Below are 24838 nucleotides of genomic sequence, written 5' to 3' on the forward strand. Positions count from 1 at the left end.
CTTTCTTGCTTTTACAAGTTGTTGCTTATGCTTGTTTTTTGTACTGTTTTCAGATTCAGCTTGAGCCTCCCTTCTTTGATGAGTCTTTCCTGACCCACTCAGGGTAGAACAAATCACTTCTACCTTTGCATTCCTGTGCCCTATCTAGACTAAAATGTGTTCGCATCTTCAACTGGACCAAGAATTCCTCAAAGCAGGGATCCTGTCTTCTTTATTTTATAGCCAGCACAAAGCACTGTATCTGGCATCTAATAGGTACTCAAAGGTAGAATGAATATTTCATTTTTCTAATAAATAGGTGGAGGTTGCAGGGAGCTGAGATCGTGCTATTGCACTCCAGCCCGGCGCCTGGCGATGGAGCAAGACTCTGTCTCAAAAAAAAATTTTTTTTTTTTAAATTTTTTAACCACTTACAAAATATATGGAATATGTGGGTCATGTGGAAGTATTAAAAACCAGAAAATAGACATTTGTAATTTTCCACAGTATTCCAGTGATCTACCTGGGAAAGTGGAAATGACTGACCTTCTTCTCTGCTTATGGTTACGATAGTGCTCATGAGCTCCAGGCCTTCATCCCCGTTGGTGTTCACAGCACGAGCCGCACATTGCACCCGGGAGCCAGGCTGAAAGTATATGGAGTCCAGCGTGACCATCTTGGATGATGTAAAAAAGGTGTCGAAGTCCACTTCTCTCATAGGGCTGGTCACACCATCAGGGCCCGCGGGTGCACTCATCAGCCACCGGTACCGGGTCAAAGTGTCATTGATGTTCTCACTTGCACAGATAGAACCTGTTTTATCATAATCTGAATATTTGGGGTTGCAAGCCTGTAGAAAACAAATGACTGTGTTAGGAACAGAGTCTAGAACAGTGTGGAACCCATTCCTCTCCAGTTCTGTCATCGAGTTTTCACTGCTACTTTCCCTGATTTCTACATGCTGTTCATGCAGCTTCCAAAGTTTGATTCCCAGCTATGATAGTGTTTATAAACACTCATCTTGCATTTCAAACAGTGTATTGGATGTTTTCATTTCTAAGTTAATATGTGTAAAACTGCTACTTACATCATAATCTCTCAAATCATCAGGTTTGCCAATTATCTTTATTCTCTCTCTTCTCCTCCCTCCTTCCCTCTCTTCCTTCCTATTCTCATCTTACCCCCCTTATCCAGTGAATCATGAGCTTGACTGATTCTTCTTTTGTGATATTGCTTGAGTTGATGCCTTCCTTTCCATTCCCAGCAGCACCTCTCTGTCTAATTCAGTGTCTTTTCTTCCAGTCCATTGACGCACAACTGCCCTGTTAACCTGCCGATTTCTAAATATGACATTTAAAACTCCCTATCACTTGACACCAAATTTTTATCTCTGCCTTGTTAACTCAATAAACATTTGTTGTGTACCTTTTCTATATAGTTGATTATAGAAGTGCTGTTGTGATATAAAAATAAGTAAGTCATAATTTTAGCTCACAAAGGGCTTGCAATTTAGAGTCAAGAGAAGGCAAACTTTAAAAGTAGTGATAATCTGCTATTTCTTATGCTATTTTTTCTAGCTGTAGCTCATATTATAATCCCTTCTTCCTAGAATGACCTTCCCTTATCAGACTTGCATTCTAAACTATCAAAATTCCACCTGACCATCCCAAACCTCCCCTCATCCATGGAGCTTCAGCGCTAACTTGTAATTTGTATCATTCTATGATAGTGGTCCATCTTGCCTTATATTAGAGTTACCAATTTCTATATTTTTTTCCTCATTTCTAAATATCTTGAATGTACACTTCAAATCTTATTTATTTTTCTATTGGTGACAGACTGAGATAACACACTATGTACACATTAGTTAACGAACCTTTGTTGGGTGAAGAAAGAAAAACAGGACCTTTACTTGATTCTTGTTATATTTGCAAAGTTCAATGGTTAAACCATGTAGTATTTTTCTGCTTTCATTTCTTCATAACAAAGCCAATGCTATATTGATTACAGTTTGTAATTATTTAAAATAATTATCTTACAATTTTCCTCAATTTTGTGAATCTCCTACTCACTGTGATACAGATGACAGGATAGCCAGACACGGGTCCAGCACTCTCCTTAGCTTTGGAAGTGTCATCATACATCAAAAGGGACACAATTTGAGGGACAGAAGGAAAAGTGACATCTGCCATGCTGCTCATTTCTTCTATATACACAATGGCTTTAGTCACCTAGAAGAGAAAGATAATTATCACTGATTAGTGAAATATTAAACTTTTTATGCTTCTATGATACAGGACAATACTCACGATGCCTGGCAAACCCATGCCTCATTATGATGCAAATTGTCATACTCGGAGCCCCTGGAGAGCAACAGGCTCTAAATGGCCTGCTGCACGTGACCTTGGCACCTTGTTCACAACTTTTGATTCCAGGGGAGGGCAGCTGAGACCAGGGCAGTCAGTCCAAAGGTTGGCCAGCAGCCCAGGAGGTGTTCAGGCTCTGCATTTTTTTCTCCATTGTGATGACAGTAGCTAAATCTGTTTTGGAGTTGTGAAGGGAAGTTTGATGAAGAAGTCAATTCATTGACAGTGGGAGGAAAGCTGGAGGACATTCTGAGGGAAGGAAGATCACAGAGGTCATGGGATAGTGTGAGCCTGGATGAAGCAGATGCCAGTAATAAGAAACTCTTTAAAGCAGCTGAGGGCAAAAGGCACCGCCTTAAACACAGGCAGGGAGAATTTGAGTTCCAGACAGAAGAGGAAATTATGAACATCTGCTTCTGGGCAGGCTGACAAGAGCACCTTGCTGTGAACTTGCCCTGGCTTCCAACATCTGACTACATAGCGTAGTTTCCCGAACTATCTTTACATGTATATTCTTAAAAGAAGCTTTCATCACTGGAAGTAATTTGAGTGAATCTTTATTCTTTTCACCCAAAAGAATTTCATATGCTACTCCATAAACATAATAAAAGATTTATCTTATGTGATGAAGACATAAAACTGTATTTGATAAAGATTGCCCATACTTGAATTTTAAATGACTTGCTAAAAAGCAAGGCACTATAGTAGAAAAACCATCAAGCAGTAAGGATTACAAAATGGTAAAAATATGTAAGGAAAAAAATTTCCCAGCTGAAACTCATACTGAAGTGAAACAAATTTAAAAAGGTAATACAGTAAATTTAAGCAAAGACATAAAAAATTAATACATTCCAAAAACAGATGTAGTTTTCAAAATTATTTCCAGTGTAAAGGTCAACATTCTGTGGAATTATGTTCATTTTGAGGAAGATTCTGGTTAATGAGACAATATAAATTAAATAAGTATGGATAATAAGATTTAGGACTGCAATATTTTGATCATGAGGCTGTGGACATCAAATTCTGATAAAGCCAGGAGAAACAGGTCTTGATCTGGAGGGTTAGCAAACTGCTTTGTGGGTTCAGATATATGTTTGACGAGTTGTGGCGTTGAATTAATAGTTCCCTCTTTACTCTGAGATGCTGCTTTCTCTCTGATGGTTAATCCCAAGGTCAATCAATCATACTGACTGACATGGGAAGGGCAGTGCACTGCTTTGGGGCTCAGTGACTTCACTTTTTGAGTTTCCACAAACATGATTTTTCAAAGAAAAGGATAGGAATTTCTTGACTATGATCTAATCGGAACAAAATATATTAGGTGGTAAAAAGAGATTATGCATATCTCTTTCATGTAAGGCTTGTACAAACTCTCCTCATTTTATGGTACACTATGTGATTGCTTTTATGCATTTTCTCTGATGAAGTGCTGGCCATGAATTTACGTACACATTACATTACTTACCTGCGTCTCTGCTATCATATTTTCATCAGGCTTTAGGTGAACAGTGAAGGCCTCTCTCATCTCTCTCACCTCGTCGAAGATAACTTCGATTTCAACCATGTGCTGGGTTTCTCCTTCCTTAAACTCAATTTCTAAGAATGCGAAAATCACAGATTTAAACTGTTTGCATATGAATATGAGAAGTTTTCTATCAAGCTTTTTTAAACTGTGACCTACAATGAGAAATACGTTTTACACTGTGGTCCAGTATACTTGGCTGTGTATGTAAAATGAAATCAAATGTTTAACGAACAGCACCAGTTTTACTCATTTTACTCTAATATTTTCTTTTTTTCCCAAGACTTTAATTTTATTTTTATTTTTTATTTCCATAGTGTTTTGGGGAAACAGGTGGTGTTTGGTTGCATGAATACGTTCTTCAGTGGTGATTTTTGAGATTTTGTTTCACTCATCACCTGAGCAGCATATACTGTACTGGATTTGTAGTCTCACATCCCTCACCTCCCTCCCACCCTTTCCCAGAATTCCCAAAGTCCACTGTATCATTGTTATGCCTTTGCATTCTCATAGCTTAGCTCCCACTTATGAGTGAGAATATACAATGTTTGGTTTTCCATTCCTGAGTTACTTCACTTAGAATAACGGTCTCCAGTTCCATTTAGGTGGCCATGAATGCCGATTTTATCTGAAGGAAAATTTTAATAATAAGACATTGGTTTGTTGGCCCATAGTTTGAAAAGATGCTGAATTATAGGAGGCACAATCAATAGTTCTAATATCAGGACATAATCTGAAAAATTAACCTTTTATTCTCCAGAATTTCTAAATCAATAGGACTCAAGACAAATGAATGTGATCATAAGTATAATAGAGTGTGAATGGGATTTACATTATGTAGTGGATATATAATTGTTGAGTTTTTAAATATAATATCACATTATATTTAAAAAGACTTCTTTTTGGGCTAATATCCAGAATCTGCAAAGAATTAAAACAGATTTACAAGAATAAAACAAAAAGGGCTTCTGTCATGAGTGGCACACATAGAGCAACTTGATTGCTCTTCGTGCGAAATCAACATCAAAAGATTTCAGAAGCATAATTTTTTGGTATTCGGGCAGCTGGTGATCGTTGTTTCTGGCACCCTTTAAAAGAAAAAAAAAAGAAAAAAACAAACAAACCCATTCAAAAGTGGGCAAAGGACATGAACAGACATTTTTTAAAAGAAGACATTTATGAGACCAACAAACATGAAAAAATGCTCATCATCACTGGTCATTAGAGAAATGCAAATCAAAACAAGTCAAATACTGCTTGTTCTCATTTATAAGTGATAGTCAAATAATGTGTATGCATGGACATCAAGTGTAGAATGGTTAACACTGAAGAATTCGGAGGCTGGGAGATTGATAGGGGCTGGGTATTGAGAAATTACTTAATGAGTACAATGTACATTATTCAGGTGATGGATATACTAAAAGACTAGACTTCTCCACTACACAATATAACAATGTAGCAAAATTGCACTTGTACCCCTTAAACTTATACCTTCCCAAAAGATTGTTCTATTTTTATTTCAATTGGATGTTCCCCTTCTTTTCCTTAAGGGCACTGGCACTAGCACACAGAGTTGGCATGACCCATCAGGAGACAGGCTCTGGGAGCCCCGTACCTTCTGACACAGGGTAGTAGTCTTCTCCAGAGGTGGCAGAACCATCCTTGGTGTGGACTCTCACGATGGAAACCTTTGAAGTGTCTCCTTGGCGAATCACTGGAATTCTTATAACCACAGACTCTCTAGGTTCTTTGGGTTCAGTGACACTAAATTTGGTTTCTCCAAATTTAATAACAGTCTCTAAAATTGTGGGAAACACAGACAAATGAAATTGTTAGTAAGGGGAATGCTTCCCCCTCATTTCTAATGTTTATTTCCTTGTGGGAGGGGCTTAGTGACTATTCCATTCCTGGTTTCTCTCTGTCCCCTCACTCAAAATTAGTGCTCTGTGTGGAAGGAAAAGCAGGCATGTGCTGTCCAGCTCCTTCCCGGGATTTAACCAGCCCCCAGTGAGCATGTGCTCCGAGCTGTCTATATGTGCCATAAATTACACGTGAGCAAGTCACTGAAGGTGGGTGGGGAGGGAGGAAATGGTTAATACCCCTGTACTCAAGGGCATGTACAGAGTAGAGGGCAGGTATGGATGTTTGGAATTCAGTGTTTGGATATAAGCCATATTCTCCAAGGTCAACTTTATCAGTTTTAATGGTTTATTTTGTTCGCCATTTGTCTTTTTTCTATTTCTCAGTTGCTTAAGAACCCTAGTCAGAAAGCAGGGGAGGTAGGGAGATTTTTCTGAGCCACTTAAAACCTTAACTTGGATGGATTTTAGTTCCCAGTTTACAGTTGAACACACACAAAAAGTGACTTCTTACTATCAGCATCATCTTGGATCCTTATGAGAGTTTCGTTTTGTTCACCAACTGCAGCCCCAAAGGGAGAGTTGCTTTGTGGAGTGCCGAGTACCAGGCGGAGTTCCTCGACCTCCTCATAGAGCACGTCATCCATCAGCTCAAGGATGCAGGGCTTTTCCGTCTCACCTGGAACAATAATGTTAGCAGGTTAATCACGTCCCATAGAAATATATCTACAACTAGGAATGTGAGCACCAAGGGCAAGAATGTTGATTTTGAACTGCTGTTATCAGTTCAATGTGTAGTGTTTGTCATGTAATAAGCCTTCAATAGATATTTGTTGAATAAGTGAATACATATTTAAGTACATGCAATGACCGGTCCTTATTTGTATGGGGAATTTCTTTAATTTCTGTCTTTAAGCTCATATTCACACATCTTAGAAAACAAGAGGAAAAATGCAAATGCCAATTTTGTTTATGAATTTCTAGTATTACATTAAGAAAGCAACATTAGCAGCCTTGCACATGCTGGTCATTGTTAATTTGACCTCAACACTAGTTTCTAGTATTAGCAACTTTTGACTTACTAAACAAATCATTGAGCCAAGTTTAATTCCCAGCATTGTAAAATCTGTACATTTGATATGCTCTTGTCCATTGAATAAGTTTTAAATAAACCATATATCACATCACTGGAAATCAATCAGTTAATGCAGATACCATAAAGGGCATTCATCCAACTTATTAAAAATCGATCTCGCTTTCCTCATTTAGGGCACATAAAACCATGCCATAAGCCTGTTCATATCAAGGAAGTTGTATTTTCCTGCTATATATTTCTGAGTAAAAATTTGGCTTCTTCAAATTTCTCAAAAAAATTTCAAGCAAAGCTTACCAGGGAGGAATGTAATGATGGAGATATCAGTGTTTGGGCGTTCTTCAAAGTCCATCATCACCTGTGCAGACCCCTGCCGGGTGTAGCATCTCACTGAAGATCTGTACTGGACATCCCCACTCCTATGGATCATTGTAACTATCTGCCCATCACTTTCACTGCCAGTATATATTCGTTCTTTGAATTGCATCTTAGGTACTGCAAAAACAAACAAAAGATCAAAGTGAACCGAAATTTCCTGTGGAAAATGGCATTTCAGAAGATGTAGTTTAGTGGAAAGAATAATGAAAAGTAAGTGAGAACTGGATTCTGTCTCCATTGAGTCTCTTGCTAATGTTTTGCCTTGAGCCAATCACTTAAGAGTTAACTTTGACATTTCGCTCTGCCTGTTTGGTAAAGTAAGGCTATACAATGAAATGCTAACAAGTGGATAAAACCACAAACCTTAAGATATTTGAATCTATATGTTTCCTAGGCATGAGCCTTTCAGAATTTCTTGACATGAAGAACATTAAATATTGTGCACATAATTATAAGCATAGTTTACTCAGATCATGTTGGGAAAGTTGACTCTGTGTGTGTGTGTGTGTGTGTGTGTGTGTGTGTATGTGTGTGTGTGAGTGTGTGACACAGAGAGAGAGAGAGAGAGAGAGAGAGAGAGAGAGAGATTTTTTAGGTGACATCTATGCTAGGTCAATGATGTACAGGGATCATTGACAATAGGTGAGACTTTCCCAAGCACTGTTGGAATCATCATGATTGAAGAGTGCTCAGAATTCCCTTGTGATGACGTGTCAGAGAGCTCTGCCATGTGTCCAGCAAAGGGTTGTCCAAGAGCAGCATTTTTGGCACATTATTAGAGAAATGTTACTAGTGTCAAGGGGAAGGAGATGAAAGAAAGTGTCTTGTGCTGGGAAGTGGAGAAAGATCATTGACACTCAAGGGTCTGTGCAGTTCCACATGGTTCCACCCATCTGTGGTGAGCAGAATTCTTGAGGTACAATCAAGATACTGATGACATCACTTTTTTTTTCTTAAAAGTTTGAGAGGAAGAATAAAAGTTTTATTCTGAGACTGTCTAATTCTGTCAAAATCAGCAGGAAGAGAAAGTGTGGTCAGCTAGGGTATTTGAATGAGTTGGACTGTGTCCCCCTAAACTTCATATGGTGAAATCCCAACCCCCAATACCTGAGGATGTGATCTTACTGGTAGGTTGGGTCTTGGCAGAAGTAATTAAGTTAAAATGGGGTCATTAGGGTGGGCTTTAATCCAATATGACTGATGTCCTCATAAAAAGGGGAAAAATTAGACAGAGATACATACAGGGCACATGATGTGAAGAGACATAGGGACAAGATGGCCATCTTCAAGCAAAAAAGAGAGGCCTGGAATATCCTTCCCTGATGGCCTTCAGAAGGAAGCCTGCCAACACCTTAATTTTGGACTTCTAGCCACCAACCATGAGATAATAAATTTCTGTTTTTTAAGCCACCCAACAGTAGACTTTGCTATGGAAGCCCTAGCAAACAAATATATATATATATATATATCACCCAACAGTAGACTTTGCTATGGAAGCCCTAGCAAACAAATATATATATATATATATATATATATATATATATATATATATATGTATATATATATATAGTTTAGCATCTTGCTCATCATATATATATATATATATATATATATATATATATATATACACACACACACACCTTAGCTATATATACACACACACACACCTTAGCTTATCATTTCACTTATCATTGTGAAATTAATAAACACTCACAATCGGAGACAGAATCATTGATGGACACTGTGGCTTTGCTGGGCTCCCCAAGGGCTGCATTCATAGGCATACGCAGCACCAGTTCAAATTTCTCAATTCCCTCCAGCACTGGTTGTCCTAGATCATCCAGAATGACAACACGAACGGGCTGCATGTTGACTCCAGGTGCAAAATCTAAATTACGGCTGATGCCCACATAGTCTGTTCCAGCTATGACAGTAACAAAAAAAATATTCAGTTGGGGACTAATTAAATTGCAAAAAATTATAAGGCATACATTGTGTAATTATATTTGTGACTTTTTTTAAAAATAGAGATCAGCATAACCTTACAGAAAAATACATTTAATAAAATGCAAAAGATTAGTATCTACATAGCCACATTGGTGGTAGAGCAAAGATCAGCTGCTGAACTTTATCTATGTTTCATGGTTAGACTTTGGATTAGTTATAGTTCCTCTGTATTATAGTTCTTCTAACTTTACTTTGAAAATTCTCTAATAAGGGTAATAAAAATCAGGTTTAAGAAAAATCAGCATATCAATTTATGATCCTCATAAATTACATATGAAATATAGACATTTAAAATTTTGTTAACATTAATTAAGTATTTATATATCTTTGCTGGAGCTACCACAGAACATCCTACTTAGGTATATGGTTGTCTGTTAGTTAAAGCAACACATGTATGGTACCAGCTGTGCCCACATTCCACCCACCCTTGTCCCAGGCAGAGAGAGGCTTCTACTTTCAGAGGTATATTTGATCTTTAGTTTAATATTTTTCAGATAAAGGGAGCTATATCTAGTGTTGATACCTCCATTCATATCTAAAGTAGTTAAAAACAAAACTATCTTTTAATCTGTAGCTACTACATCCACAAAAACTGACAGCGGTGGGCAATAGCTGAATAATGCTGCTTCTTTGTTTTTATAGCTTCTGCTCTTCTGATTCTCGCTCTGTATCCACTTTGCCTCTGAATGTGCAACTTTGCTTGAGGATGTCTGTCTTTAATTCATTCTGTAGAATGTCCATGTCTCCTTCTGGTCCTTTTTACACTTTTTCTTTTCCTCTGCTCCTTCCCCTTTGCCCTTATTTCTCTCTCTCCCTCCCCTCATCTCTGATTTGAATCTTTCTCTTAAAAAATGACTAATTTAGTTAAACAAATGTTTACTGGGCACCTGCTACATAGAAAGCACTATACTGCTTCCACTACATTAAAAAGGTTAAAACCTAAGGGTGACTTTTAAAATGGTATAAGCTGTGCTTGCTTTGTGTGATGAATGTGTGATGTGTGTATGACATGCCTGTGTGTTCTCATGTGTGTGTACTTGAGAAAGTTTGTATGGTTGGTCATTTAGAAAAAAAAAAAAAAAGGAAATTTTGAATTCTATCCTTGCTGTAAACTTTATAATCAACTTTTTGGAGATGTAGATCCTGGAATAAAAGATGTGCTAGTTAGTACATTTTTTATAATGAAGTATGGAAAAAACCTTTTGGATCTGAAGTATTTATAGGGACACATGGTTAAAATAAGGAGACAGCCAACTGAAGACACATGCCTGCATAATACTTAAATGTCATAGGTTTCTGTGGGGATAGATTATGTGCAGCAAGATGATTTTCCTGCATATAATGCCACAACATTCAACAATATTAGATTTCCTGAGAGTAGAGAACCACTTCATGGAAACACAGGCCTTAGTGTATAGATCCTGTGAGTCTTGTATTTGTAACCTAGCTTCAGATTCACGGCGCTTAAATGTACTTTCCCAAAGTAGTGAATAAAGCCTAGATTTACCTCCTAGAGTAATAACTTCAGCAAAAACAATACACTCAGCCAAACTGCTTTAATAGAAGTGAAGTATTTCAGCTTTAAATAAATTTGTGCCATTGTCACTGAAAATTCAACTGAAAGAACCCAGCAGGAAACTGCTCACCCTCTGCAGAGGGAGGATCTGTTTTCCGAGATCTCACTGTGACACTAGAAGACTTGGACAGGTCAGTGCCCATTCTCCACACCCGCACTTCCACGGAACCGGCATTCTCATCCACAGAGTATTCCACATCACTGAAGTAGAAGATGGGTTCTGTTAAGAATGGAACACAAATCATTTCTGTTATTTTTAATTTTTCACATCCAACTCTGTTGGCATGATTCCAAAGAAGAGTGTGCTTCCTGTTAGGGGCTCCTTATATCGTCACACTTTTTCCTTTTAGTAAGATAACGTCTCTTCCATCGGTACTTTTCATGTCAAAGTATTAGTGCTTAACAATCAAACATATGCACAGTAAAGTGCCTAATAAAGTATCTTCGTCTTGAGGCATGAGTTAGTTTGTCCTTCATATGTAGATGATAAGGGGCTTCTAAAAGTGCCTCTGGAAACTTAGTTGGAAAAATAGAACTAAATGAAACAAAACACATACCTGATTACTATTTTTTTTAGTTTGGTCCAGCCAATCACTTAATTATCTCCTACCAAGTTTCTACTCTGGAACAGAGCTATAACTTTTTGCATTATGCCATTTTCTGGTCCATTAGACTGGAGCTTAATTCAGTGTATACAGGCCTGTTATAATCACGAGGGTTAGAACCTATTGTCTGCAACTAGACTGAAGATTGCCAGTCCTGAAGAGTGCAAGGCCTGACTACCAGTTACCTGTAGAGCATTGGAGATGCTCTAGAAACCAAGTGAGATTTAACTAAATAAACAATCTCATACTAAGAGGTTAATATTAATTCTAAACACACATGAAAATGAGGCAAATTCAATCACTACACTAGGGCACATGCTTTGGGGACTTTGTATTTTTTTCCAATACTGGTGATAAATTTGAATTGATCTAATTATTGTTTCTGCCTCACTCAACCTGTGACCAATGGTTTACCTTGTGATGGAGGTGCTAGAAGTCTGAGGTTTAGCATTCAGCTGACCAATGAAAAAACAGAGATTTAATTTGTGAGCTTACTGTAAAAAACATAATTCATTTCGAGATGTACAGAGGCCCACAGGAAGTTGCAAAAGTAGTATATACTTGTGAGCTTATTTTTATAAGCAAGTATTAAGAAAGATAAATTATGTCACTCAGAATGAAGATGAATGATAATAGTTGCCATGTATGAACAGACACAGGTGAATGTACACACTTAAGGTGAACAACCCTTTGACTTGAAACATTCTAGTTATCTGTCTCCAGTTTTACAAGATTCAAAAGGGCTGAATCTAAAGGAACATGCAACTCACATTACTGTTCCTTAAGGAGGAAGGTCACTAAAAAGATGATACCATGTTTCAGGGCAACTAATTGAATTCCCACACATACCAAATCAAGCAAAAGTCTACAACACTGGCTCACAAAGCCACTTGGAAAGCCGAAGAAAATTCATTTTGTGCATTGTTCAAGTTGAGTATGATTTCTTTATTTTCCAATAAATTACCTTTATTTAGAAAACAAACTAGAAAAGTTTGTTTTCTTTGTTTCTTCATGTGGTAGGCATGATAAAAATCATACAGCTCCCTCAAATTCTTCAATAGTACAAAACCAACCTTAGAAATTCTGTTCACATATTTTGTTTCAGGGGGTGATAAATGTCCCTACGGCATAGTTTACCTCCTTCTTATCCTTTTAACTTGGACGGTGCTAGGGCACATGAGTGTACGTGTACAGATGAGGGTGTTATCTGTTAACCTCAATCAAAGCAGACCTCAACTGCAAGCCAATACATTCCTGACATTTCTCACACTGAGGTAGGGGGCAAAGGTGAAGACAGAGAAGCTCTGAAAATGCATCTTCTGACCAGATGGCCAAACCAGGCACATCTGTAAGTCTTTTAAAAGGCTTCCACAATTATCATGAAGGCTTGATCACCTGCATCCAACAAGTGATCTCTGTAAGTCTCTTCACATTCCTGGCAAACTACATCATCACCAGAATTAGGTTTCTGAGTCATGGGAGAGAGCTGTGAAATGCAGTTAAGGGAGGACCTCTTATTTAACAATGATACCTCCCCATTTTCCCACCTCCCAACTCCTCCCAAACATAACAAAAAAGGAACACAGTAAAATCCTGTGAGTGAACAGACAACTGTGAAACACCAGATAAGCTACACACTGGGGACCAAATGGTATGCTGTATGTTTCAGATTCATTCTAGCAACTCTAACACAGGTATTTTTACTTTACAGCTTAATGTGTAGTTTTTATTTAAAAAAAATATGGAAGTCTTATATATGTGGTACATTGAAAACTTTTATTTAAGTTGTCATTCAAAATGAAGATGAATGAGTTACCATATATGTACAGACACGTGTTTTATATGCATGTGTGTGTATTTGTGTGAGTATATATGTCAGCAAGACAGAGAGAGAAAAACAGGTTCGGGTGGCATGGCATGTGACAATGTTAGAAAAATAAAAATGATATGAATGATGCAAACAACATTATTATGTTGCCTATTGCATAATAGAGTGTTATCTCTTGTAGGAAGAAGGAGGGGTAATGGAAATGGGATTTTAACCCTAAATCCTTCAACTTTAATACGTGCTAATAAAAGGAGAAAAGTTAATTAACTACTTCCTTAAAGCTTTTGATTATGAGTAGATTTATTTATATGATTTTTCTCCCTCTTTGTGCTCCACTCACAATGATTGAAAAACTGGTCAAACAATCAATTGCAATTACTGAAGTTAAAAGTTTGAAGTGATTATTATGAGATTAAAACACATTCAATAGTTTCCATATATATATAAAAAAAGAAACTCTGCTAATTACCTACTTTCTTGTGCCTGAATAAAAGAATGGCTAAACATCAGCATATTTTTTTTTCAGGGTTAGATGAGTGAGAACTAAAAAGAAGTAACAATTATGTTTATTTCAATTTCTCATATCTTTTCAAAATATCTAAAATTTGAATGTGTTTATAATCATTACCACTGGGACAAAACCTTATGTAATATGAATGAGTTAAAGACACATCAAGGAGTTGAGTTATAGGTGTCACTTAAGAAAAATATGTTACTGGGACATTTTAATGAGTACTAAGCTAGAAGAAGGAATAAAATAATAAATGGATGAGACTGTCATGCCTTTGAAAGTTATCTATGCAAAAATCCAGAATAACTGCTTGTCCCAAAAAATTATTATTTATTAGTAAGACTTTTAACTCACCTGTTTCTTTGATAAACTTTTTTTTTTTTTTTTGGCCTAGGAACTTGGTTTCTTTTAAGAAAATAAGTAAACTGAAGATCTTTATAGATCAGTTATGGAACTACCCCTACCCCTATTGCAACTTAAAGTAAATTAGAAGTCTATTCAATTCTTTAATTCAGTTCTTAAATACACACTGTGCCTTGTACCACGTTTAAGTTCACAGACTTAATGGATAAAACAGTCCGTGGATGGTATTATTACCTGGAATGAGAGGATGATCAAATAAAGCCACACATCTCACAGCCTACACCCACCTAAGACCATAAAACAGTCATTGCTCATCACTCTACCACCCTCAGATGACACTCCAGAATGCAGAGGAAAGATAAGTTTATCCAAATTGTCTGTGAGCAGTGCAAGGGAGGTTTTGAATTGGCCTAGTGGGTGTGAAATTCATAAGGGAAGCCAAACTCCACACTCTATCCCTTGAAGTCTTTATACTTTTAAATGAAGAACATAGATCAAGGCATTGACTATAGAAAAGTCTATTTTAGCTCATTAAACATAAATGCGCTTCTTAAAGTTGGAGATAATTTCACTACCCACAGCACAGAAAGGATCACATTTATTTCCTACAAATGTAGAAAAGGTGGCCAGGTGGTGAGCAATATAGCACATATACCTGCAACAAAGACAAAGAGAAAACAATTTAAGTTTCTTTCCCAGAGGGAAAAAGTGAACTTTTTTTTTTTTCAGTGTCTGGATGGATGTTTACAATTACAGTGTGTCTCATGAGATGAAAGGATGAGGTGCCAGTAGTAATTGCTATCTGGAGCCAAATCTTATTTACTCACGTGCACATAGACCATCATTCAAGTAAGCTTTGTAGATCTAACCAATGTGTTTGCTTAGAACTGAATGAAGTAAAAGCTTTAATGCTGCTTTTTCATCCAGTGCTGAAAATAATACAAAGGAATTGTTTCCAAATGAAATCTTCCTTCTGAGATATGGACCCTGAAAACTTACTGCCTAATCAAGCCATGTCCCATGGGCACCTCAAGGTGACCTCCATAATGGAGTCCACAGGGTCACCTCCGCTCCCCTTCCCCTGGTTTCTCTCTGTCTCATTGCCACTAATCTAGCTACAGGCAGGAACACCTTCCATTTGAATTTTCCCAGCAACCACTCAACTAGGCTCTTAAGGAAAGTGATCATCCCTCAAAGCAAATCTCATCATGGTACTCCCTTTGCTGAAAGCCTCTCAACTTTCCTTACTGCTCTTGGGATTATTCACAAGCTACTTAACATGGTTTACAAGACACTGAAACATTTGGGCTTGGTTTGCCTTTTCAACTTCATATTTCAACCCTTTTCTACTAAACAATCGAGTGTCTCAAATGTCTTAAATGTGCCCCTCCCAAACTTTGGTCTATGGCTGCTGCTGCTTTGAATGCTCCTCCCACCTCCTCATTCAGATACCTCCTGCTCTGCTCATCTTCCAAGCTTCTGCAGAAATGTCACTTCTGTGGGGAGCACCCTGCTTTCCCCTATCAAAGCCCTTGCTCATCTTCTACTGTCACTGTGAGTATGTCCCCTACTGTCTCTGAACTCTGTAAAGGGAGGAATCAAGCCTCCTCTATTCACCGGTACTTCCCTAACATTAGTTTAATCAATGCAATAGGTGAGCAATCAGTATTTGTAGAATGAATTAACATCAAAGCAGAATTATTTATGTGCTACGGCAAATGAATAAGCATGTCTGTCTTTGTGATGGGTGAGTTAGAAGAGGACACTCTTAGCATCAGGCAATGGCAGCTAAGAAGCCTCAGAAAGAGGAGTCAGTGATTTTCTCTGCAGTAAAACGACTTTGTAAGGCTGCCCTTTGAATCTGCAAGAAATCCACAGGGAAGGAAAAGTGAATCAAAATGAACTCAAAGAGAAGAGGCTTCTTTTCTTTTGAAATACTTTGTTCTCACCGGTTCCCAGATAGGAAGTATACTAGAATTATCCAAGAGGATTTAAAAATACGGATGTAGGGCCTCCTCTCCAACTTACCAAATCAGAATCTCCAACAGGTGTTTCTAGGTACCAGTGTTTATTTATTAATAAGTTTTAGGGTTTTCTTTTTTTTTTTTTTTTTTTTTGAGATGGAGTTTTGCTCTTATTGCCTAGGCTGGAGTGCAATGGTGTGATCCCAGCTCACTGCAAACTCTACCTCCCAGGTTCAAGTGATTCTCCTACCTCAGCCTCCCAAGTAGCTGGGATTACAGGCATGGACCACCACACCCAGCTAGTTTTTCGTATTTTTAGTAGAGATGGGGTTTCACCATGTTGGTCAGCTAGTCACAAACTCCAGACCTCAGCTGGTCCACCCACTTCAGCCTCCCAAAGTGCTGGGATTACAAGTGTGAGCCACCATGCCCGGCCTAGGCTTTAACTTTTAAAGCAGTTTTAGGTTCATGGCAAAACTGAGCAGAAGATACACAGATCTGCACATGCCCCTGGCCTCCACACAGGCACAGCACTAGTGTTTTTAAAAACCTTGACGGGCAACGAACTTGGAGTCAGCAAGTTGCACATAGTCTGCGTATAGTTTTAGTTCATTTCAGTGTCTTTAACACTGGTAACTTAATTACTAGATACCACGCTAGCTGTTTTAAATTCAGTGCCTTATTTCATCCTCACAACCACCCACTGAGGTGTGTACTATATTAATCCTGTTTTCACAGATAAGTAAATAAAGGATTGAGGAGATTAACAGATTTTCCCAAAGTTGTGCTGTACATCAGGGAAATAGTGGAAGTAGAATGCATATCTAGATAAAGCCTGTGCCCCTGACTACTATTAAGGGAGGAAAGGAGTCATAAAACATTTTTATAAGATTTTTATGGACAAAATTTTTACCTAGCAATTCAATATATGGGGATGTGTCATAAAGAAATGTTAACCTAAATGTTCAAAGATACATACAAAGGATTGTTTATTGTATTTCATTCATTTATATTGGGGTGCAATTGGAAACAAGCCCCAAATCCACCAGAAAGGGATTAAATTCAGTTCTCTCACAAAATGGACTACCAGACTATAAATCATATATATATATACATGATCCCACCCACATAGAGCCCAGCAAGCTAAGATCCACTGGCTTTAAATTCTCACTGCCAACACAGCAGTCTGAAGTCCACCTGGGATGCTCGAGCTTGGTGGGGCAAGGGGCACCTGCCATTACTGAGGCTTGAGTAGGCAGTTTTCCCCTAACAGTGTAAACAAAGTCGTGGGGAAGTTCGAACTGGGTAGACCCCACTGCAGCTCTGCAAAACCACTGTAATTAGACTGCCTCTCTATATTCCTCCTCTCTGGGCAGGGCATCTCTGGAAGAAAGGCAGCAGCCCCAGTCAGGGGCTTACAGATCAAACTCCCATCTCCCTGGTAAAGAGCACCTGGGGGAAGGAACAGCTGTGGGTGCATCTTCAGCAAACTTAAATATTCCTGCCTGCCAGCTCTGAAGGCAGCAGCAGATCTCCCAGCACAGTGCTCCAGCTCTGCTCAGAGACAGACTGCCTCCTCAAATGGGTCCCTGACCCGTATGTCTCCTGACAGGGAGACACCTCTCAGCAGGAGTTGACAGATACCTCATACAGGACAGCTCTGGCTGGCATCTGGCAGGTGCTGCTCTTGGACAAAGCTTCCAGAGGAAGGAGCAGGCAGCAATCTTTGTTGTTCTGCAGCCTCCTGCTGCTGCAGCCCCCTGGTGCTGATACCCAAGCAAACAGGACCTGGAGTAGACCCACAGCAAATTCCAGCAGAACTGCAGAAGAGGGGCCTGATTATTAGAAGAAAAACTAACAAACAGAAAGCAATAGCATCAACATCAACAAAAAGGATGCCCACACAAAAACTCCATCCAAAGATCATCAACAGCAAAGACCAAAGGTAGATAAATCCAAAAAGATGAGGAAAAACAAGTGCAAAAAGGCTGAAAATTCCAAAAACCAGAATGCCTCTTCTCCTCCAAAGGATCACAACTCCTTTCCAGCAAGGGAACAAAAGTGGACAAAGAATGAGTTTGACAAACTAACAGAAATAGGCTTCAGAAGGTGGGTAATAACAAACTCCCCTGAGCTAAAGGAGCATGTTCTAACCCAATGCAAGGAAACTAAGAATTTTGAAAAAAGGTTAGAGGAATTTTTCTAACTAGAAAGACCAGTTTAGAGAAAAATATAAATGATCTGATGGAGCTGAAAAACACAGTACAAGAACTTCTTGAAGCATACGCAAGTGTCAATAGCTGAATCAATCAAGTGGAAGAAAGGGTATCAGAGACTGAAGATCAACTTAATGAAATAAAGTACGAAGACAAGATTAGAGAAAAAAGAATGAAAAGGAGTGAACAAAGCCTCCAAGAAATATGAGACTATGTGAAAAGACCAAACCTACATTTGATTGGTGTACCTGAAAGTGATAGAAAGAATGGAATCAAGTTGGGAAACACACTTCAGAATATTATCAATGAGAACTTCCCCAATATAGCAAGACAGGCAAACATTCAAATTCAGAAAATACGAGAATACCATAGAGATACTCCTCAAGAAGAGCAACCCCAAGACATAATTGTCAGACTGACCAAGGTTGAATGAAAAGAAGAAAAAAATGGCAAAGGCAGCCAGAGAGAAAGATTGAGTTACCCACACAGGGAAGCCCGTTAGACTAACAGTGGATCTCCAGAAACCCTATAAGCCAGAAGAAGAGAGTGTGGGCCAATATTGAACATTCTTAAAGAAAATAATTTTCAACCCAGAATTTCATATCCAGCCAAACTAAGCTTCATAAGCGAAGGAGAAATAAAATCCTTTACAGACAAGCAAATGCTGAGGGATTTTGTCACCATCAGGCCTGGCTTACAAGAGCTCCTGAAGGAAGTACTAAATATGGAAAGGAAAAACTGGTACCAGCCACTGCAAAAATAAACCAAAATGGAAAGACCATCAATGCTATGAAGAAACTGCATCAACTAATGGGCAAAATAACTAGCTAGTATCATTATGACAGGATCAAATTCACACATAATAATATTAACCTTAAATGTAAATGGGCTAAATGCCCCAATTAAAAGACATAGAGTGGCAAATTGGATAAAGAGTCAAGACCCATCAGTATGCTGTATTGAGGAGACCTATCTCAGGTGCAAAGATACACCTAGGCTCAAAATAAAGGGATGAAGGAAGATTTACCAAGCAAATGGGAAGAAGAAGAAGAAAAAGAGGTAGGGGTTGCAATCCTAGTATCTGATAAAACAGACTTTAAGCCAATAAAGATCAAAAAAGACAAAGAAGAGCATTTCATCATGGTAAAGGGATCAATACAACAAGAAGAGCTAACTCTCCTAAACATACATGCACCCAATACAGGAGCACCCAGATTCATAATGCAAATTCTCAAGAGACCTACAAAGAGACTTAGACTCCCACACAATAATAGTAGGAGACTTAAACACCCCACTGTCAATATTCAGTGAGACAGAAAATTCAGGATATTCAAGACTTGAACTCCACTATGGACCAAGAAGACCTAATAGACATCTATAGAACTCTCCACCCCAAATCAACAGAATATACATTATTTTCAGCACCACATAGCACATATTCTAAAATCGACCACAAAATTGGAAGTAAAACATTACTCAGTAAATACAAAAGAATGGAAATCATAAGAAACATTCTCTCAGACCACAGTACAGTCAAATTAGCACTCAGGATTAAGAAACTCACTCAAAACTACATAACTACATGGAAACTGAACAACCTGCTCATGAATTACTACTGGTTAAATAACAAAATTAAGGTAGAAATAAATAAGTTCTTTGAAACCAGTGAGAACAAAGACACAACATACCAGAATCTCTGGGACCCAGCTAAAGTAGTGTTTAGAGGGAAATTTTCGCATTAAATGTCCACAGGAGAAAATGGGAAAGATCTAAAATTGACATCACAAAAGAACTAGACAGGCAAGAGCAAATTCAAAAGATAGCAGAAGACAAGACATAAATAAGATCAGGGCAGAACTGAAGGAGATAGAGACACAAAAACCTTTTTTAAAAAATCAATGAATCAAGGAGCTTTTTTTTTTTTTTTTTTTTTTTTTTTTTTTTTTTTTTTTTTTTAAGATTAACAAAATAGACTGCTAGCGAGACTAATAAAGAAGAAAGGAGAGAAGAATCAATAGACACAATAAAAAATGATAAAGGGGAGATCACCACTGATCCCAAAGAAATACAAACTACCATCAGAGAATATTATAAACACCTCTACACAAATAAACTAGAAAATCTAGAAGAAATGAATGAATTCCTGGACACATACACCCTTCCAAGACTAAACCGGGAAGAAGTTGAATGCCTGAATAGACCAATAACAGTCCTAAAATTGAGGAAGCAATTAATAGCCTACCAACCAAAAAAAAAAAAGAAAAAAGCCCATGATCGACAGATTTACAGCCGAATTCTACCAGAGGTACAAAGAGGAGCTAGTACCATTCCATCTGAAACTATTGCGAACAACAGAAAAAGAGTGATTCTTCCCTACCTCATTTTATGAGGCCAGCATCATCCTGATACCAAAACCTGGCAGAGACCCAATGTAAAAAGAAAATTTCAGGCCAATATCACTGATGAACATCGATGTGAAAATCCTCAATAAAATACTGGCAAACCAAACCCAGTAGGACATTAAAAAGCTCATCCACTACCATCAATTCAGCTGCATCCCTGGGATGCAAAGCTGGTTCAACATACGCAAATCAGTAAACATAATCCATCACATAAACAGAACCAATGAAGAAAACCACATTATTATACTAACAGATGCAGAAAAGGCCTTTGATAAAATTCAACACCTCTTCATGCTAAGAACACCCAATAAACTAGGTATCAATGGAACATACCTCAAAATAATAAAAGCTATTTATGACAAACCCACAGCCAATATTATACTGAATGGGTAAAAGCTGGACACATTCCCTTTGAAAACCAGCACAAGACAAGAATGCCCTCTCTCACCACACCTGTTCAACATAGTATTGAAAGTTCTGGCCAGGGAAATCAGGCAAGAGAAAGAAATAAAGTGTATTAAGATAGGAAGACAGGAAGTCAACTTATCTCTGTTTGCAGATTACATGATTGTATAGTTAGAAAACCTCATCATCTCAGGCCGAAAACTCTTTAAGCTGATAAGTAACTTCAGCAATGTCTCAGTATACAAAATCAATGTGCAAAAATCACAAGCATTCCTAGATACCAGTAATAGCCAAATTATGAGCAAATCCCCATTCACAATTGCTATAAAAAGAATAAAATACCCAGGAATACAACTTACAAGGGATATGAAGGACCTCTTGAAGGAGAATTACAAACCACTGCTCAAGGAAATAAGAGAGGACACAAAGGGAAAAACATTCCATGCTCATGGATAGGAAGAGTAATTTATAGGTTCAATGCTACCCCCATCAAGCTACCATTGACTTTCTTCATAGAGTTAGAAAAAAAACACTTTAAATTTCATATAGAACAAAAAGAGCCCACATATCCAAGCCCAATCCTAAGCAAAAAGAACAAAGCTGGGGGCATCACGCTACCTAACTCAAACTATATTAAAAGGCTACAGTAACCAAAACAACATGGTACTGGTCCAAAAACAGAGATATAGACCAATTGGAACTGAACAAGGACCTCAGAAATAATGCCACACATCTACAACCATCTGATCTTTGACCAGCCTGACAGAAAGAAGCAATGGGGAAAGGATTCCCTATTTTAAAAACGGTATTGGGGACTATCTAGCCATATGCAGAAAGCGGAAACAGGACCTCTTCCTTATATCTTATACAAAAATTGACTCAAGATGAATTAAAGATTTTAACATGTGAACTAAAATAGGCAATAACATTCAGAACATAGGCATGGGGAAAGACTTCATGACTAAAACAGCATAAGCAATGGCAACAATAGCCAAAATTGACAAATGGGATCTAATTAAACTAAAGATCTTCTGCACAGAAAAGAAACTATCATCAGAGTGAACAGGCAACCTACAGAATAGGAAAAAGTTTTGCAATCTATCCATCTGACAAAGGTCTAACAGCCAGAATCTACAAAGAACTTAAACAAATTTACAAGAAAAAACACAAACAACCTTATCAGAAAGTGAGTGAAGGATATGAAAAGACACTTCTCGAAAGAAGACATTTATGTGGCCAAGAAATATGTGCAAAAACGCTGATTATCACTAGTCATTAGAGACGTGCAAATCAAAACCACGATGAGATATCATCTCATGCCAGTTAGAATGGTGATCACTAAAAAGTCAAAAAACAACAGATGCTGGAGAGGATGTGGAGATACAGGAATGCCTTTACACTATTGGTGGAAGTGTAAATTAGTTCAACCACTGTGGAAGACAGTGTGGCAATTCCTCAAGGATCTAGAACCAGAAATACCATTTGACCCAGTAATCCCATTATTGGGTATATGCCCAAAGGATTATAAATCATTCTGATATGAAGACACATGCACACATATGTTTATTGCAGCACTATTCACCATAGCAAAGACTTGGAACTAACCAAAATGCTCATCAATGTTAGACTGGATAAAGAAAATATGGCACATATACACCACGGAATATTATTATTATATTATTATTATTATTTTATTGCATTTTAGGTTTTGGGGTACATGTGAAGAACATGCAAGATTGTTGCATAGGTACACACATGGTAGTGTGATTTGCTGCCTTCCTCCCCTTCACCTATATCTGGCATTTTTCCCCATGCTATCTCTCCCCAACTCCCCACCTCCCCACCCCTATCCCTCCCCATATCCCCCCAACAGACCCCAGTGTGTAGTGCTCCCCTCCCTGTGTCCATGTGTTCTCATTGTTCAACACCATGGAATATTATGCAGCAACAAAAAAGAATGAGTTTATGTTCTTTGCAGGGACATGGATAAAGCTGGAAACCATCATTCTCAGCAAACTAACACAGGAACAGAAAACTGAACACCACATGTTCTCACTCATAAGTGGAAGTTGAACAATGAGAACACATGGATACAGGGAGGAGAACATCACACACTGGGGCCTATCAGGTTGTGAAGGGAAAGGGGAGGGATAGCACTAGGAGAAATGCCTGATGTAGGTGATGGGTTAATGGGTATAGCAAACCACTATGTCATATGTATACCTATGTAACAAACCTGCATGTTCTGCACATATATTCCAGAACTTAAAGTATAATTTTTAAAAAGGGTCATTCTTCATTTCTTTTTGGTAGCTTTGAAGTTTTTTCCCTTTTTTGCTAATAACTCCATAAGCAAAAAGGAAACTGTGCTCAAAACCCGATAAACATCTCTATGGACTAAAAATGAAACAGAACATCATAGTGGTAAGGGAAGCCAAAGCAGTGTGGTTCTGCTGGTCTCTAAGTCTGGAGGCAGGCAGTGAATCAGCTCCTGAGGGGGATCGTAAGAAACCAAATGAAAGCATAATTCAAGAAGGAGAAAGAAATATCGATTTTTCAGGCTTTGAAGATGAAAAAGTTTCATCCACTATGTTGAAAAAATGTCATTGCAGAAAAGCACATAAACAATATAACATAATATGTGTTCTATGTAAAACTAAACAATACTGCTATTTTTCATAGTTGCTCCGTCGCCCAGTCTGGAGTGCAGTGGTGACTGCATTGCAACCTCCACCTCCTGGATTCAAGCAATTCCCCGCTAATGTTTGTGTATTTAGTGGAGATGGGGTTTCACCATATCGTCCAGACTGGTCTTGAACTCCTAACCCCAAGTGATCCACCTGTCTTGGCCTCCTAAAGAGCTAGGATTATAGGTTTGAGCCACTGTGCCTGGCCTACTCACTTTTCTTTCAATAAATACTTTACATAAACATACATTCTGAGAAATGAGCTCATATGTAGTCTTTAAAAAGCATTTTCGAAATTATTGTTGAAAAATTAAAGTTCAAGACCAGGTATGGTAGCTTATGTCTGTAGTCCCAGCACTCTGGGAGGCCAAGGCAGGCAGATCATCTGAATTCAGAAGTTCGAGACCAGCCTGGCCAATATGGTAAAACCCCATCTCTACTAAATATACCAAAAAAAATTTAGCCTGCCATGGTAGTGCGCACCTTGTAGTGCCAACTACTTGGGAGGCAGAGGCAGAAAGATTGCTTGAAACCGCGAGGCGGAGGTTGCAGTGAGCCAAAATTGTGCCACTGCAGCTTGGGTGACAGAGCAAGACTCCATCTCAAAGAAAAAAAAGTTGAAATATACATAAAAAGGGAAAGTTTAAAAATATATATCATTTTAAAGACATGTTTTAACATTTCTTTTTCTTGTCAACTATAATTTTCTCAGGGAGAATAAAGAAAAGTCAATACATGTCTAGAATGATGACAATTTAAATACTGAACTCTCCCAAGATCTCAGTTGAGAATATAGTGAGCCTTTCTTCAAAAAGATAATGATATCAGAGATCCTACTGTCAATCTAGTTTCATTCTGGAATCTTCTCTTGCCTTTTTGAGAGTCATCACAAGTTTAAAATAAAATTTAAATATCATAGTCATCAAAATTTTCCAACACCCAGTAGCATGTGAGGAGGCTTCATGAGTATTCTTTATTCCACAAATGTTATTGAGCTCCTGCCTTCTAGAAGAGTGTTTCAAAACTTAAACACATGTTTTTTTATTCCATATGATACCACACCCCATATACAAGGAA

General features: G+C 38.0%; 1 protein-coding gene and 1 non-coding gene across 2 annotated transcripts in view; one reads left to right on the forward strand and one right to left on the reverse strand.

Moving 5' to 3' along the window:
* FREM2 (FRAS1 related extracellular matrix 2) overlaps nt 1–24838 on the reverse strand; it is a 195051-nt gene that overhangs the window by 37399 nt on the left and 132814 nt on the right. The window contains exons 7-14 of the mRNA XM_003934401.4: nt 10851–11000; nt 8912–9121; nt 7117–7314; nt 6241–6405; nt 5483–5665; nt 3811–3941; nt 2052–2210; nt 526–829 (exon numbers count right to left, since the gene is read on the reverse strand). Coding sequence (XP_003934450.4) covers nt 526–829; nt 2052–2210; nt 3811–3941; nt 5483–5665; nt 6241–6405; nt 7117–7314; nt 8912–9121; nt 10851–11000 — 1500 coding nt within the window. The remainder of the gene's footprint in view (nt 1–525; nt 830–2051; nt 2211–3810; nt 3942–5482; nt 5666–6240; nt 6406–7116; nt 7315–8911; nt 9122–10850; nt 11001–24838) is intronic.
* LOC120365844 (U11 spliceosomal RNA) lies at nt 4825–4958 on the forward strand. Its single transcript, XR_005580687.1, has one exon. It is a non-coding gene; the product is annotated as a U11 spliceosomal RNA (small nuclear RNA).

The sequence above is a fragment of the Saimiri boliviensis genome, chromosome 16, assembly GCF_048565385.1.
Source record: "Saimiri boliviensis isolate mSaiBol1 chromosome 16, mSaiBol1.pri, whole genome shotgun sequence".
Classification (NCBI taxonomy): domain Eukaryota; kingdom Metazoa; phylum Chordata; class Mammalia; order Primates; family Cebidae; genus Saimiri; species Saimiri boliviensis.